Raw genomic sequence first — 16,489 nt, forward strand, 5'->3', positions numbered from 1 at the left:
GATCGGAAGAATTTTCCTTTTCTTGTACCTGATCTGTAAACTTTTCATGGCACTTACACAGTTAAAGAAGCCATTTTGTTTGTAAAGGATCGCAAAGCTTCGGGGTCCCCAGACTTTTCAGTACGAGGGCCACATTGTCTATTTTACAAATATTTGCAAGCCAAAAAAAAAAAAAGTGTTTTTTTTTTTTATGAGGATTAATTCAAATTGATTCACCTTCCGCCCGCCGTATTGACAAATGACGGGTGGGCGGCATCAGCTGTGCCCAATCACAGCTGATCACATGTAAACAAGAAAGTGCCATTATTGCCATTCCTTTCCTCACTCTAAGGCCCCATTTACACCTAAGCATTTTGTCGCTTGAAGCGCGACGCTCCAAAACGCTAGAGGGGAAAACATACATTATTCTCTATGGAGATGGTTCACATCTCCACTCCAAAAGGCCTGACGCCGAACGCCTGAAGCTCAAACAAGTTCCGGACCCTTTTTTGTTGCGCAAATTGGGTGGTTTGGGCGTTTTTGAGCGTTTGTATTTCCCATAGGAAGTAATGGAAACGCTCGATTCAAGCGTCCAGCGCGACAACAAGCATTTCTACGGGCGTTTTGTCGCTTTGATCAATAGAACATTTCACCCAGGCAGAAGATAAAAAAAATCCAAAAACATAGCAACAAGTGATGAAAGAGATGATAATTTTTCCTATTGGCTAAAATAAAAAACGTCGAAGTACAAAAACGTCGGACGACGCTGTATGCAAACGCGCAAATAAGAATGAATACGCACAACAAAACGCCAGAAAAAACTACCAAAAACGCTACGCTCAGGTGTGAATGCAGCCTGATAGTGTGTGAGGAGAGGAGATCCGATCAGGAGCATTTCCTCACAGCGGTCATCTGCACAGTTAATCAGAGGACTGGTTATCAGTGCAGCCCCAACAGTGCCCATCAGTGATGCCAGTTGGTACTGCCTTTCAGTTCCCATCAGTGCTTCATATTAGTGCCTTCTCATCAGTGCCACCTCACCAGTGCTGCATAGTAGTGCCACCTATCAGTGCTACATATTAGTGCCTTCTCATCAGTGCCCATCGGTGCAGTCTCATCAGCGAGGAGAAAAATAACCTATTTTAAAAAATGTTAAAATTAAAAAAAAAAAAATTTATATATTTTTTTTTCTCAAAATGTTTGGTCTTTTTTTCTTTTTGTTTAGCAAAGAAAAAAAACTCAGTGGTGAATAAATACCACCAAAATAAAGCTCTGTCTGTCTAAAAAATCTAAATAAAAATGAATAAAATGTTGTTCGCGTATAGTATTGCATGACCACGCAGTTGTCGTTCAGAGTGCGACCGTGCTAAAAGCTGAAAATTGGTCTGGGCAGGAAGGGGGTCCAGTTGGCAAGTGGTTTAAATGAAAATATATATATATATATTTTTTTTTCAAATATCAGAACAAGAGAGAATGAACCTTCGTAAAACAAAGCAATAAAAATTCCAAATAAATGTGAGCCCATCAGAATCCCCCACAAATATCCCCATCTAAAAGTGCCCCACTTACTTCAAAGTCCCCATCACAGCTCCCCTTGCATCAGGGTCCCCATCGGAGCCCCCCTTGCATCAGGGTCCCTGTCGGAGCCCCCCTTACATCAGGGTTCCTGTCGGAGCCCCCCTTACATCAGGGTTCCTGTCGGAGCCCCCCTTACATCAGGGTTCCTGTCGGAGCCCCCCTTACATCAGGGTTCCTGTCGGAGCCCCCCTTACATCAGGGTTCCTGTCGGAGCCCCCCTTACATCAGGGTTCCCGTCGGAGTCCCCCTTACATCAGGGTTCCCGTCGGAGCCCCCCCTTACATCAGGGTTCCCGTCGGAGCCCCCCCTTACATCAGGGTTCCCGTCAGAGCCCCCCCTTACATCTGGGTCCCCGTCGGAGCCCCCCCTTACATCTGGGTCCCCGTCGGAGCCCCCCCTTACATCAGGGTCCCCGTCGGAGCCCCCCCTTACATCAGGGTCCCTGTCGGAGCGCCGTTACATCAGGGTCCCCGTCGGAGCCCCCCTTACATCAGGGTCCCCGTCGGAGCCCCCCTTACATCAGGGTCCCCGTCGGATCCCCCCTTACATCAGGGTCCCCGTCGGATCCCCCCTTACATCAGGGTCCCCGTCGGATCCCCCCTTACATCAGGGTCCCCGTCGGATCCCCCCTTACATCAGGGTCCCCGTCGGAGCCCCCCTTACATCAGGGTCCCCGTCGGAGCCCCCCTTACATCAGGGTCCCCGTCGGAGCCCCCCTTACATCAGGGTCCCCGTCGGAGCCCCCCTTACATCAGGGTCCCCGTCGGAGCCCCCCTTACATCAGGGTCCCCGTCGGAGCGCCGTCACATCAGGGTCCCCGTCAGAGCCCCCATTAAAATGTCCCACTACATAAAAGTCCCCTACTTCAAAGTCCCAGTCAGAGCCCCCTTACATCAGGGTCCCCGTCAGAGCCCCCCTTACATCAAGGTCCCCATAAAAGTCCCTCTTGCATCAAAGTCCCCATCACAGCCCCCCTTACATCAAAGTTCCACCTACATCAGGGTCCACATCAGAGCCCTCTTCCCATCAAGTTCCCCCTTACATAAGCGAGCCCCCTCTTCCTTTACATTATACTCCCTTCTTAAATCAGAGAGTGAGATAAAACCTTGCAGCAGGTCAGATTTGGCGCGTGGACTGTAGTATAGAGAGACCCTGTTATAGCTTTTTGAATCTCTGTTGCCATCACTGTGGCACGAGGTGAAAAAGTACCATCTGTAGATACCGGCACAGCCGCTTCCAATACCTGCAGATAGGTCTGGTAAATGTCATGTGACTTCTGCAGTGGTGTTCCCAGCTCCGCCTCCCTTCCTTTTTACGTTGTCACCTAGCTGTGTTTTTTTTTACTATTGGTTGCAAAGATCCTCCTCATTTTTGTGTGGTGATTGTGCTGGTTCTGGATTAGAATAGTCTAGTTCAGGGGTCTTCAAACTACAGCCCTCCAGTTGTTCAGGAACTACAATTCCCATCATGCCTAGTCATCAGTGCTGGCCCAAGACATTGTGCTGCCTGGGACCAAGAATGAAATGCTGCCCCCCCAGAAAAAAAATCACGCCAAGCAAAATGCCCCCCACATTCATTATTTGATATCATGATAACTAAAGGGGACCCGTCATGGCTCTATACATGTATAAAGGAGTATAAAGAGGACCTGTCATGGCTCTATACATGTATAAAGGAGTATAAAGAGGACCTGTCATGGCTCTATACATGTATAAAGGAGTATAAAGAGGACCTGTCATGGCTCTATACATGTATATAGAGGACCTGTCATTACTCTTTACATGTAAAGGAATATCAAGAGGACCTGTCATGGCTCTATAAATGTATAACGGAGTATAACGAGGGCCTGTCATGGCTCTATAAATGTATAACGGAGTATAACGAGGGCCTGTCATGGCTCTATAGATGTATAAAGAGGGCCTGTCATGGCTCTATACATGCATATAGGTGTATAAAAGGACCTGCCATGGCTCTATACATGTATCCAGGAGTATAAAGGGACCTGTGAATTGCCGGCGGCCACAATGTCTTTTTCGCAAACTAATCAATGTACGCTAATTGTGTTTTTTTGGGGGTTTTTTGGTACCAAAAATATGTAGAAGAATACATATTGGCCTAAACTGAAGAAAATAGTTTATTTTTCAAAATTTTGGGGATATTTATTATAGCAAAAAGTTAAAAAATATATATATTTATAGCACAAAAAATATACTGCCCCCCTAAAAGTGCTGCCTGGTACCCATGGTACCACCCGGTCCATCATAGGGCCGGCCCTGCTAGTCATGTCTGTGAATGTCAGAGTTTTACAATGCCTCGTGGGATGTGTAGTTCCACAACAGCTGGAGGGCCATAGTTTGAAGATCCCTGCCCTAGTTGGTGAAGGAAAGATGCTCTACTAACATGAGTATTGATAGTCTGGGGAAGGCCACTTTGGAGGTGTGGACTTGCCATTGGAGTCCCTACTACTCATCGGATCCACCTGCTGCCTTATTCTGCACTTATTAGTTCTCATTCTGACTTCTCTCTCCTTTTCATGTCTTCCACAGAGAAAGCCACGGAAGGCTCCCTTCAGAGCGAGGATTGGACGCTCAACATGGAGATCTGTGACATCATCAATGAGACAGAAGAAGGGTGGGTAGATCCAGGAACATCACATTTCCCATAGCCATGGTTTTCCTTCTTCTGTGAAGCCTAAAGTGAACCTGTCAGCAGTGGCGGTGCGTCCATAGAGGGCGCTGGAGCGTCGCCCCCTCTGGCTCTCGCCCGCCACTGAGTCTAATAACAGACGGAGAGCTGAAGTTACATCATCAGTGATGAGAGCTGATTGGAGGAAAGGGACACACGCCCCCTTCACACAGAAACAGAGCTGAGGCTGTCAATCAGCTGGAGGTCCCTCCCCTGTCACCATTTCTCTTTTGGTGTCAGGAAAATGTGTCAGAAGTGACTCACACTGATAGCAGAGGAAGGAAGCGGCAGACAGAAATGACACTTAGTGCTCTGGAATGAGACAAGTACACACTATAGAGCAGGGATCCTCAAACTACGGCCCTCCAGCTGTTGTAGAACTACACATCCCATGAGGCATTGTAACACACCGACATTCACAGACATGACTAGGCGTGATGGGAATTGTAGTTCCTGAACAACTGGAGGGCCGTAGTTTGAAGACCCATGCTATAGAGCAGGGATTTGCAATTAGCGGACCTCCAGCTGTTGCAGAACTACAAGTCCCATGAGTCATAGCAAGACTCTGACAGGCACAAGCATGACACCCAGAGGCAGAGGCATGATGGGAATTGTAGTTTTGCAACATCTGGAAGTCCGCTAATTGCATATCCCTGCTATAGAGGGATATGCTTTGTTCAGATTTCATGTCTGAGGTTTACAATCGCTTTTAACCACTTGGCAACCGGCCCATTGCCAAAGTACGTCCATTTTTTAAAGATGGATATCTCGGTAACGGCTGCAGCTGCTGCCACAACCGAGGTATCCATCTTTAGTGCCAATGGTCCTGTAAACGATAACGGCGGTCTCCGCAGCGGATTCGCCGCGAGATCGCCGTTATCGGTGGCGGGAGAGGGCTCTCCCGCGCCCTCCGCCGCTTACCGGAGCCGTCGGTAGCGGCGGAGGGGATCGGATGCGTTCAGCAGCTGTGTGGGGATGCGACTGAAGGAAAAATCGCCCCACCCGTCCCCATAGCTCTGCTGGGCGGAAGTGACGTCAAAACGTCAGTCCCGCCCAGCGTCTTAAAGCAACATTTTTTTTTTCTGTCATTTGAAAAAATGACAGTTTAATTTTTTTTTAATTTTTTTGCATTTAAGCCTAAATCTGAGATCTGAGGTCTTTTTGACCCCAGATCTCATGGTTAAGAGGACCTGTCATGCTTTTTTCTATTACAAGGGATGTTTACATTCCTTGTAATAGGAATAAAAGTGATATATATTTTTTTTATTTCAGTGTAAAAAATTATAAAAATAAATAAGAAAACAAAAATAAATTTTTTTAAAAACGCCCCGTCCCGACGAGCGCATACGCGAGTAGCGCCCGCATATGAAAACGGTGTTCAAACCACACAAGTGAGGTATCGCCGCGATCGTTAGAGCGAGAGCAATAATTCTAGCCCTAGACCTACTCTGTAGCTCAAAAAATGCAATCTCTAGAATTTTTTAAACGTCGCCTATCAAGATTTTTAAGGGTAAAAGTTTGACGCCATGCCACGAGCGGGCGCAATTTTTAAGCGTGTCATGTTGGGTACCATTTTACTCGGCGTAACATTATCTTTCACAATATATAAAAAAATTGGGCAAAAATTATTGTCGTCTTATTTTTTAATTAAAAAAAATGATTTTTTTCCCAAAAAAAAGTGCGCTTGTAAGACCGCTGCGCAAATACGGTGTGACAAAAAGTATTGCAATGACCACTATTTTATTCCCTGGGATGTCTGCTAAAAAATATATATATAATGTTTGGGGGTTCTGATTATTTTTCTAGCAAAAAAATTGTGATTTTTACATGAAGGAGAGAAGTGCCAAAATAGGCCCGGTTGTCAAGTGGTTAATTTGCTATTCCAGATCTTCTGGTTCTGTAAGGAGTGCGGCGTGTCTTCCCTCCCCCGTCCTTCAATGATCAGGACACAAGACGAGGACACAGTCACTCCTGTGTGATCCAAACTTACCCGACCGGATCTCACTATATATATAGATTAATGGGCCGCATCCCGAGACTCCGCCCCCTGGGAGGAGACACCTCATCAGACTCATAGATTCTCCGCAGATCAGTGATGGGAGTTTGGAGGAGCCAAAGTCACTTCTTTATTCTCCATCAGTGCGGATAGAGCTGTGTGATCTCTTCCTGGGATCCAGAGATCCAGTCCTGATTTCTGTCAGAGTGCTAATTACAAAGTAACAAATTAAAGGGGTTGTAAAGGTAATTTCTTTCCCTAATAATCTTCCTTACCTCAGTGCAGTCCTCCTTCACTTACCTCATCCTTCCATTTTGCTTTTAAATGTCCTTATTTCTTCTGAGAAATCCTCACTTCCTGTTCTTCTGTCTGTAACTCCACACAGTAATGCAAGGCTTTCTTCCTGGTGTGGAGTGTCATGCTTGTCCCCTCCCTTGGACTACAGGAGAATCAGGACGCCCACTAACACACAGCTCATTTCTCTATCTGCAACGTAGGGAGCGTCCTGACTCTCCTGTAGTCCAAGGGAGGGGGCGAGCACGACACTCCACACCAGGGAGAAAGCCTCGCATTACTGTGTGGAGTTACAGACAGAAGAACAGGACGTGAGGATTTCTCAGAAGAAATAAGGACATTTAAAAGCAAAATGGAAGGATGAGGTAAGTGAAGGAGGACTGCACTAAGGTAAAGGAAGATATTTAGGGGGAACATTTTTTACCTTTACATCCCCTTTAAAGGGTAACTCCACTATCGTGGGTAAAATAAAATGGCAAAGAAAAAAATAATAATAATATAGCAGTTCCTCATTATTGGTGTCATGATGAGTTGTGCCCAATTGTTGGTGTCGGTGGGAGGAATAGTGTCCCATCCTTGATTTTAGAGAAGAGAATAGTGTGCCCATCATTGGTGTCAGTGGGAGGAATAGTGTCCCCTCATTGGTGTCAGTGGGAGGAATAGTGTCCCCTCATTGGTGTCAGTGGGAGGAATAGTGTCCCCTCATTGGTGCCAGTGGGAGGAATAGTGTCCCATCATTGGTGCCAGTGGGAGGAATAGTGTCCCATCATTGGTGCCAGTGGGAGGAATAGTGTCCCATCATTGGTGCCAGTGGGAGGAATAGTGTCCCATCATTGGTGTCAGTGGAAGGGATAGTGTCCCATCGTTGGCGTCAGTGGGAGGAATAGTGTCCCATCATTGGTGACAGTGGGAGGAATAGTTCCCAGCACAGCCCACTGGCTCTTTGTTCTGCTTTTCCATAACTCAGAGCTCTGTACAGAAAGTGCAGGAGGCCCCAGAGAACTCTCTATAGAATATTCCAGAAATGTGTGGTTCTTTCTAGTAGGTGTCATTGTGTTGAATCTTTATTTATAGTCAAATTCGTTTTATTTTTTTTATTTTTTATTTTTGCTGTTTTTTTGTCCCATGGGGAATTTTTTTTTTATCACTTCCTGTCTCATAGACACAACAGGAAGTGAGAGGAAATCTCCACACCCTCTTAGACAGTTGTCACTGGGACAGATGTCCTTACTGGAAGATGTCCCTCTGGTGACAACCACTACAGCTTGGATTTTCCGTCATTTCCAGTCTCAGTGATGAGGAGGTGCGATGATGCACTGCTGCAATGCATCATGCTGGGTTCTGTTGTTTTTTTTTATGTTTTTTTTTTTAACTTTATTGAACTGTCACAAAATGACACTTGATTCAGCTCCATGCACCGCAGTGCTGGCTGTGATTATTATTTTTTTTTTCATGTCCTACCTTTGATTATTATTATATTGATTTATGTTTTAAAGGCTGCCAATCAAAATGTAAGCGCTGAATGACGCGCCTTTCTTTGTTTCTAGGCCAAAAGATGCGATCCGCGCTTTAAAAAAAAGGTTGAATGGAAACAAAAATTACAGAGAAGTGATGCTTGCATTAACGGTGAGTTCCCCTTTCGATTTTTTTTTTTTTAACCACTTGCTTACTGGGCACATATATACCCCCTTCCTGCCCAGGCGAAATTTCAGCTTTCAGCACTGCGTCGCTTTAAATTAAAATTGCGCGGCCGTGCAACGTAAATTTTTTTCTTGAAGAATCAACAAGTGGGACACAATCATGAAGTGGAACGAAATTTATTGGATATTTCAAACTTTTTTAACAAATAAAAAAACTAAAAAATTGGGCGTGAAAAATTATTCAGCCCCCAAAAATAAATTTTTAACATTACATTCAGCCGAGTTGTCCTAATGACAATCGGCTGTTATTTTTCTTTTTTCCCATACATACCGTATTTCCCTGCCGCTTCCGGGTATGTCTTCTGCGGGACTGGGCGTTCCTATCTGATTGACAGGCTTCCGACCGTCGCATACTGCGCGTCACGAGTTGCTGAAAGAAGCCGAACGTCGGTGCGGCTCTATACGGCGCCTGCGCACCGGCGTTCGGCTTCTTTCGGCAACTCGTGACGCGTAGTATGCGACGGTCGGAAGCCTGTCAATCAATTAGGAACGCCCAGTCCCGCAGAAGACCCGGAAGCGGCGGTGAAAATAAGGCCAGATTTGTGCAGTATACAGGGACTGATTGTTGTCCTATGGACAGAGTCTCCCACCTCAGCTGTAGATCTCTGCAGTTCATCCAGAGTGATCATGGGCCTCTTGGCTGCATCTCTGATCAGTCCTCTCCTTGTATGAGCTGGAAGTTTAGAGGGACGGCCAGGTCTTCGTAGATTTGCAGTGGTCTGATACTCCTTCCATTTCAATATTATCGCTTGCACAGTGCTCCTTGGGATGTTTAACCACTTAAGGACCGCCTCATGTACATATACGTCAGCAGAATGGCACAGGCAGGCACATCCACGTATATATACGTCCTCTGCTTGACGTGGGTCGGGGGTCCGATCGGGACCCCCCCCCCCGTACATGCGGCGGTCCCCGTGGCTTCAGGAGCGATCCGGGACGACGGCGCGGCTTATAGTTTATAGCCGCTCCGTCGCGATCGCTCCCCGGAGCTGAAGAACGGGGAGAGCCGTGTGTAAACACGGCTTCCCCGTGCTTCACTGTGTCGGCGCATCGATCGCGTCATTCCCTTTATAGGGGAGACACGATCGATGACGTCATTCCTACAGCCACACCCCCCCTACACTAGTAAACACATACACAGTGATCCCTAAATGTTACAGCGCCCCCTGTGTTTAACTCCCAAACTGCAACTGTCATTTTCACAATAAAGAATGCAATTTAAATGCATTTTTTGCTGTGAAAATGACAATTGTCCCAAAAATGTGTCAAAATTGTCCGAAGTGTCCGCCATAATGTCGCAGTCACGAAAAAAATCGCTGATCGCCGCCATTAGTAGTAAAAAAATAAAAATAAATAAAAATGCAAAAAAACTATCCCCTATTTTGTAAACACTATAAATTTTGCGCAAACCAACCGATAAACGATTATTGCGATTTTTTTTTACCAAAAATAGGTAGAAGAATACGTATCGGCCTAAACTGAGGGAAAAAAAATGTTATATATGTTTTTGGGGGATATTTATTATAGCAAAAAGTAAAAAATATTGAATTTTTTTCAAAATTGTCGCTCTATTTTTGTTTATAGCTCAAAAAATAAAAACCGCAGAGGTGATCAAATACCACCAAAAGAAAGCTCTATTTGTGGGGGAAAAAAGATGCCAATTTTGTTTGGGAGCCACGTCGCACGACCGCGCAATTGTCTGTTAAAGCGACGCAGTCCCGAACTGTAAAAACCCCTTGGGTCTTTAGGCAGCATTTTGGTCCGGGGCTTAAGTGGTTAAAGCTTGGGAAATCTTTTTGTATCCAAATCCGGCTTTAACCACTTCCCGACCCGCGTATTGTAAATGTACGTCCTCTTTTTAAAGATGGATATCTCGGTAACGGGAGCAGCTGCTGCCACAACTGAATCCATGTTTTCAGCGGGCGGCCGTGTAAACGATAACGGCGGTCTCCACGGCGGATTCGCCGCGAGATCGCCGTTATCGGTGGCGGGAGAGGGCCCCCCCCCCCTCCCGCCGCTTTTCCGCGCCCTCCGCCGCTTACCGGAGCCGTCGGTAGCGGCGGAGGAGATCCAATGCTGCCGCCTGGAGAGTGAGGACTTGAGTGAGGGGAAGATGGCCCCCACCCGTCCTCATAGCTCTGCTGGGCGGAAGTGACGTCAAAACGTCAGTCCCGCCCAGCCTCTTAAAGAGACAATTTTTTTTTTGTCATTTTTTTAAATGAAAAATTTTCCTTTTTTTTTTTTTTTTTTTTTTTTTTTCTTGCATTTAAGCCTAAATATGAGATGTGAGGTCTTTTTGACCCCAGATCTCATATTTAAGAGGACCTGTCATGCTTTTTTCTATTACAAGGGATGTTTACATTCCTTGTAATAGGAATAAAAGTGATCATTTTTTTTTTTTTTTTTTATATTTTAGTGTAAAAAATAATAAAATCAATCAAATTAAATAAGAAAACAAAAACATTTTTTTTTTAAAGCGCCCCGTCCCGACGAGCTCGCACGCAGAAGCGAACGCATACGCGAGTAGCGCCCGCATATGAAAACGGTGTTCAAATCACACAAGTGAGGTATCGCCGCGATCGTTAGAGCGAGAGCAATAATTATAGCACTATAGCTACTCTGTAGCTCAAAAAATGCAACCTATAGAATTTTTTAAACGTCGCCTATCTAGATTTTTAAGGGTAAAAGTTTGACGCCATGCCACGAGCGGGCGCAATTTTAAAGCGTGACATGTTGGGTATCATTTTACTCGGCGTAACATTATCTATCACAATATATAAAAAAATTGGGCCAAATTTATTGTCTTATTTTTTAATTCAAAAAAGTGAATTTTTTCCAAAAAAAAGTGCGCTTGTAAGACCGCTGCGCAAATACGGTGTGACAAAAAGTATTGCGATGACCGCCATTTTATTCTCTAGGGTGTTAGAAAAAAAATATATAATGTTTGGGGGTTTTAAGTAATTTTCTAGCAGAAAAAACTGTTTTAGTCTTGCAAACACCAAATCTAAAAAAAACACCTAAGGTCTTTAAGTGGTTAAACTTCTCCACAACAGTATCTCGGACCTGCCTGGTGTGTTCCTTGTTCTTTATGATGCTCTCTGAGCTTTAAACGGACCTCTGAGACTATCACAGTGCAGGTGCATTTATACGGAGACGTGATTACACACATCATTAGTCATTTAGCTCAACATTGGATCATTCAGAGATCCTCACTGAACTTCTGGAGAGAGTTTGCTGCACTGAAAGTAAAGGGGCTGAATAATTTTGCACGCCCAATTTTTCAGTTTTTTATTTGTTAAAAAAGTTTGAAATATCCAATAAATTTCGTTCCACTTCATGATTGTGTCCCACTTGTTCTTCAAAAAAAAATGACAGTTTTATATCTTTTATGTTTGAAGCCTGAAATGTGGCAAAAGGTCGCAAAGTTCAAGGGGGCCGAATACTTTCGCAAGGCACTGTGTGTGTATATATAATATATTGAATTTTTTTTTTTTTTTAAAGTACCTATTTTTATTTCGGCGATCTCCTCCTGTTTACTACATTTGAATATTTCTATCATTTGAAAAACATGTTTTTCTTTTTTTTATTCTCTCACAGGTCTTGGAAACCTGCGTGAAAAATTGCGGCCATCGCTTTCACGTTCTTGTGACGCACCGGGATTTCATAGATGGGGTCCTGGTGAAGATTGTCTCCCCCAAGAACAACCCGCCAACCATTGTGCAGGACAAAGTGTTGGCTCTGATCCAGGTGAGACTTGCAGATTTTGGAAACGGGCCGAAACTGTGATCAATCCATGTGAAAGTGTTCAGCTTTAAAAAAAGGGAAAATGTGAACTTGCCTCCTCACCTCCATGGCCCGCCCCCACTGTATTTACCTCCTGGGGATGCTGAGTGGTCAGTGCCCACGCCTGCCAGTCCATTGGTCTGTGGATTTGAAATCCAATTCTGATTGGTCTGCATAGTGAATTGCTCTGACCTGTCCCAGTAACGCTGCCTAGAGAAGAGGGAGAAGAGCGCGATATCTAATCCCCAGACCACTGGATTGGCTGCACGGGAACCGACAGCTCAGCATCCTTAGAAGTACCTGCAGCGGGAAGGGGGGTGTAATTAGCCAACTTCCTTTTTAAATATATTTAATTGGCTAGGGCATTCTACAGTATTCCCCTCACTTCTTCCCCAGCAGCTACATCAAAGTTAATGTAGGGAGGGAGGGATGGAGGCTTTGGTGGTGCTGGGGAATCAACTCTTCTTGGAGTGGTGACATTCCCACTTTCTGTCCAGGGCAATTTTCTCAATTTTCTGTTTTTTATATATATATATATATATAGTGTGTGTGTATATATATAATTTGACATGTGTGTGTATATATATAATTTGACATGTGTGTGTGTATATATATATATATATATATATATATATATATATATATATATATATATATATATATATAATTTGTTATTATTAGTGGGAATGCTCAATAGCATTCCCAGTATTGTTATTCGTTTTTTATTATTCTTATTAGTGGGAATGCTCAAAAGCATTCCCAGTATTGTTGTTCGTTTTTTTTTATTAGTGGGAATGCTCAATAGCATTCCCAGTATTGTTATTCGTTTTTTATTATTCTTATTAGTGGGAATGCTCAAAAGCATTCCCAGTATTGTTGTTCGGTTTTTTTATTAGTGGGAATGCTCAATAGCATTCCCAGTAATTGTTATTCGTTTTTTATTAGTGGGAATTCTCAATAGCATTCCCAGTATTGTTTGTTTTTTATTAGTGGGAATGCTCTATAGCATTCCCAGTATTGTTATTAGTTTTTTATTCTTTTTAATTTTATTCCGTAAGTTTTTTGGCTCTGCGTAACTTCTGCATACTTTCAGCTATTAAGACCATTCAACTTTTAAAATGTTCAGCTCTTTCAGCTAATGATGGGACCTTTTCAACTTTTTTTTGTACTATTTATACTTTTTAAAATATTATGCTTTTTAACACTTTTTTTTTTAACATTGATATATATATATATGTATTTGTTATTATTAGTGGGAATGCTCAATAGCATTCCCAGTATTGTTATTTGTTTTTTATTAGTGGGAATGCTGAATAGCATTCCCAGTATTGTTGTTCGTTTTTTATTATTCTTAATTTTAATTAGTGGGAATGCTTAATAGCATTCCCAGTATTGTTGTTCGTTTTTTATTATTCTTAATTTTAATTAGTGGGAATGCTTAATAGCATTCCCAGTATTGTTATCAGTGGGAATGCTCAATAGCATTTCCAGTATTGTTATTCATTTTTTATTATTAGTGGGAATGCTCTATAGCATTCCCAGTATTGTTATTCGTTTTTTATTAGTGGGAATGCTCAATAGCATTCCCAGTATTGTTATTAGTTTTTTATTATTAGTGCGAATGCTCAATAGCATTCCCAGTATTGTTATTCGTTTTTATTCTTTTTAATTTTAATTTTATTCCATACGTTTTTTGGCTCTGCGTAACTTCTGCATACTTTCAGCTATTAAGACCATTCAACTTTTAAAATGTTCAGCTCTTTCAGCTAACGATGGGAATTTTTCAACTTTTTTTGTACTATGTATACTTTTTAAAATATTATGCTTTTTAACACTTTTTTTTAACATTGAAGTCAATGAGAGCATGCTTCAAATCCTTAAAAACATTCTTCCGCTACCAAAAGTTTCAGCTCCTTCGTACTTTCACCTACAGATACCGAACTTTAAAATGTTCACAAAATATTCAGCCATCCAGCTATGTCTTTTCAGTTTGATATCTATTACAGTTTTTATGAAAAACCTGTTTAAGTTTAGTGATCTTTTCTGGAACTTTTAGCGATTTAAACAGAGTGTCTATGGAGCTGGTTAGAGGGGATGATGTCATCGCTACAGCACAGAGCTTTAAAAAAATTATCTTTATAGAGAAGGAAGAAATTACTCTCACTCCCACAAGATCTACTTGTCATACACAATTTATACATCAAAACTTAGGTATTTTTGTCTAGTTTCAGGCAATGTGCTCAGTTTTGTTATACGCCTTTTACTTTTGGCTGGTTGAGCTTCCAAATGACAAGAGTTCTACACTTTCTTCCATTGACTGTCCTGTATAAAAAAAAATCCCAGCGAAACAAACTTTTTTTTTAAATCACTGACATGTCCCCATTTTTAAGTTTATCAACATAAATGTTATACCGATAAGTTCACAAAGGCCCTGTGTCTCTAACGGTGAAGTCGCTGTTTCGATACCATGTACTATTGTTGATTTATTAGGGCTTGTTTGAAGGGTTTTCAAAATCATTAGGTGTGGGGATTTAAGGGGCTGCAAAGGTAAAAAAAAAAATCCCTAAATAGCTTCCTTTACCTTAGTGCAGTCCTCCTTCACTTACCTCATCCGTCCATTTTCCTTTTAAATGTCCTTATTTCTTCTGAGAAATCCTTCTTCTGTCTGTAACTCCACACAGTAATGCAAGGCTTTCTCCCTGGTGTGGATAAAGCCTCTGGAGGGGGCGAGCAGGCAAGTCAGGACTCTACTTTGCAGATAGAGAAAGGAGCTGTGTGTTAGTGGGCGTCCTGACACTCCTGCTCGCCCCCTCCCCCCTTGAGGCTTTCTCCACACCAGGGAATAAGCCTTGCATTACTGTGTGGAGTTACAGACAGAAGAACAGGAAGTGAGGATTTCTCAGAAGAAATAAGGACATTTAAAAGCAAAATGTAAGGATGAGGTAAGTGAAGGAGGACTGCACTAAGGTAAAGGAAGCTATTTAGAGATTTTTTTTTTACCTTTACAACCCCTTTAATGATCAAAGAGAGGCTTTATAAGTACTGAATGAACACTGCTTGTATGTCCTAAAGATAGTGTAGTGGTTATGGTGAATGGCTTTGGTGTGGGCTCAGCAATTCAGCTATTCAGCATTCCCACACATTTTCTGCAGGAAATGCATTTTCTAGTTCTTATTTTTATTCCGTATGTTTTTTGGCTCTGCGTAACTTTTGCATACTTTCAGCTATTAAGAACATTCAACTTTTAAAATGTTCAGCTCTTTCAGATAATTATGGGACTTCTTCAACTTTTTTTCTACTATTTATATTTTTTTAAATATGATACTTTTTAACACTTTTTTTAACATTGAAGTCAATGAGAACATGCTTCAAATCCCTGAAACATTCTTCCACTCCCAAAAGTTTCAGCTCCTTCATACTTTCACCTACAGACGCCAAACAAACTTTAACATGTTCACAAAATATTCGGCTATCTGGTTATATCTTTTCACTTTGATATCTTTTACAGTTTTTGTGAAAAAGCTGTTTAAGTTTAGTGATCATTTCAGGAAATGTTAGCAATTAAACAGTGTCTATGGGGCTGCTTAGAGTGGATGATGTCATCGCTACAGCACAGAGCTTTAAACAAAATATATTTTGTTCCTTTTATATAAATTGCTCTCACGCCCACAAGATCTACTTGTCATACACATTTATACATCAAGATTGGGGTGCCATTGAAAGTAATGGGATCACAAGCGTGTCACACGTTTTGCGGCAATTCTGGAAATTGCATTTATTCCGCCTGCGATCCGGAACTCCTAAGTGTGATCGCAGCCTAAGCGTCTTCTATCAGTTGCTGGGTTCTCCCTCTATAGATCCTGGGGGAACATTTTTTTTTCCTCCAAACATTCCCTTCATTCTTTATCCCACCGCTAATATATACTCTGCATTGACCTTGTATAGCGATTTTCTCTCTGAGGACTCCAAGTATTGGAGATGGCGTTGGCCGGGAATCGAACCCGGGTCAACTGCTTAGAAAGCAGCTATGCTCACCACTGCACCACCAACGCAAAAGTAGCATGTCTTTGTAGTGTGGGAGGAAACCGGAGTACCCAGAGGAAACCCACGCAAGCAAAGGGAGAACATGCAAACTCCATGCAGATAGTGTCCTGATCAGAATCTGAAACAAGGACCCCAGTGCTGCAAGGCTAACCCCTAAGCTTCTGTGCTGCCCATTTACGGCCTCTGTTCTCTAAGGCCCGCCCCCGCTGAGCGGGGTAAATCACTTATGTTCACTTAAAGTGCCTTCAGAAGAAATCCAAACTTATCCTAAACTACAATATATAACACTCCTATAATAAAACACACCCAAATAACAATAGAGGGGTACAGTGGTCCCAAAATTAGCAACACAATGGAGCTAAATATTCCATTCACTTAGACCTCATTCACACGGGGGTATGAATCCGTACCTCATGGGAGGACCTTGTTT

At 42.8% G+C, this 16,489-nt stretch overlaps 1 protein-coding gene and 1 non-coding gene across 8 annotated transcripts in view; one reads left to right on the plus strand and one right to left on the minus strand.

The window, feature by feature from the left end:
* TOM1L2 (target of myb1 like 2 membrane trafficking protein) overlaps positions 1-16,489 on the plus strand; it is an 85,989-nt gene that overhangs the window by 21,142 nt on the left and 48,358 nt on the right. For all 7 annotated transcript variants that reach the window (XM_040356333.1, XM_040356334.1, XM_040356331.1 and 4 more), the window contains exons 2-4: positions 4,104-4,188; positions 8,080-8,158; positions 11,830-11,979. In XM_040356333.1, the coding sequence (XP_040212267.1) occupies positions 4,104-4,188; positions 8,080-8,158; positions 11,830-11,979 (314 nt within the window). The remainder of the gene's footprint in view (positions 1-4,103; positions 4,189-8,079; positions 8,159-11,829; positions 11,980-16,489) is intronic.
* On the minus strand, positions 15,996-16,067 carry TRNAR-UCU. The gene has a single exon. It is a non-coding gene; the product is annotated as a tRNA-Arg (tRNA).

This window comes from Rana temporaria, chromosome 6 (genome assembly GCF_905171775.1).
Source record: "Rana temporaria chromosome 6, aRanTem1.1, whole genome shotgun sequence".
Lineage (NCBI taxonomy): Eukaryota > Metazoa > Chordata > Amphibia > Anura > Ranidae > Rana > Rana temporaria.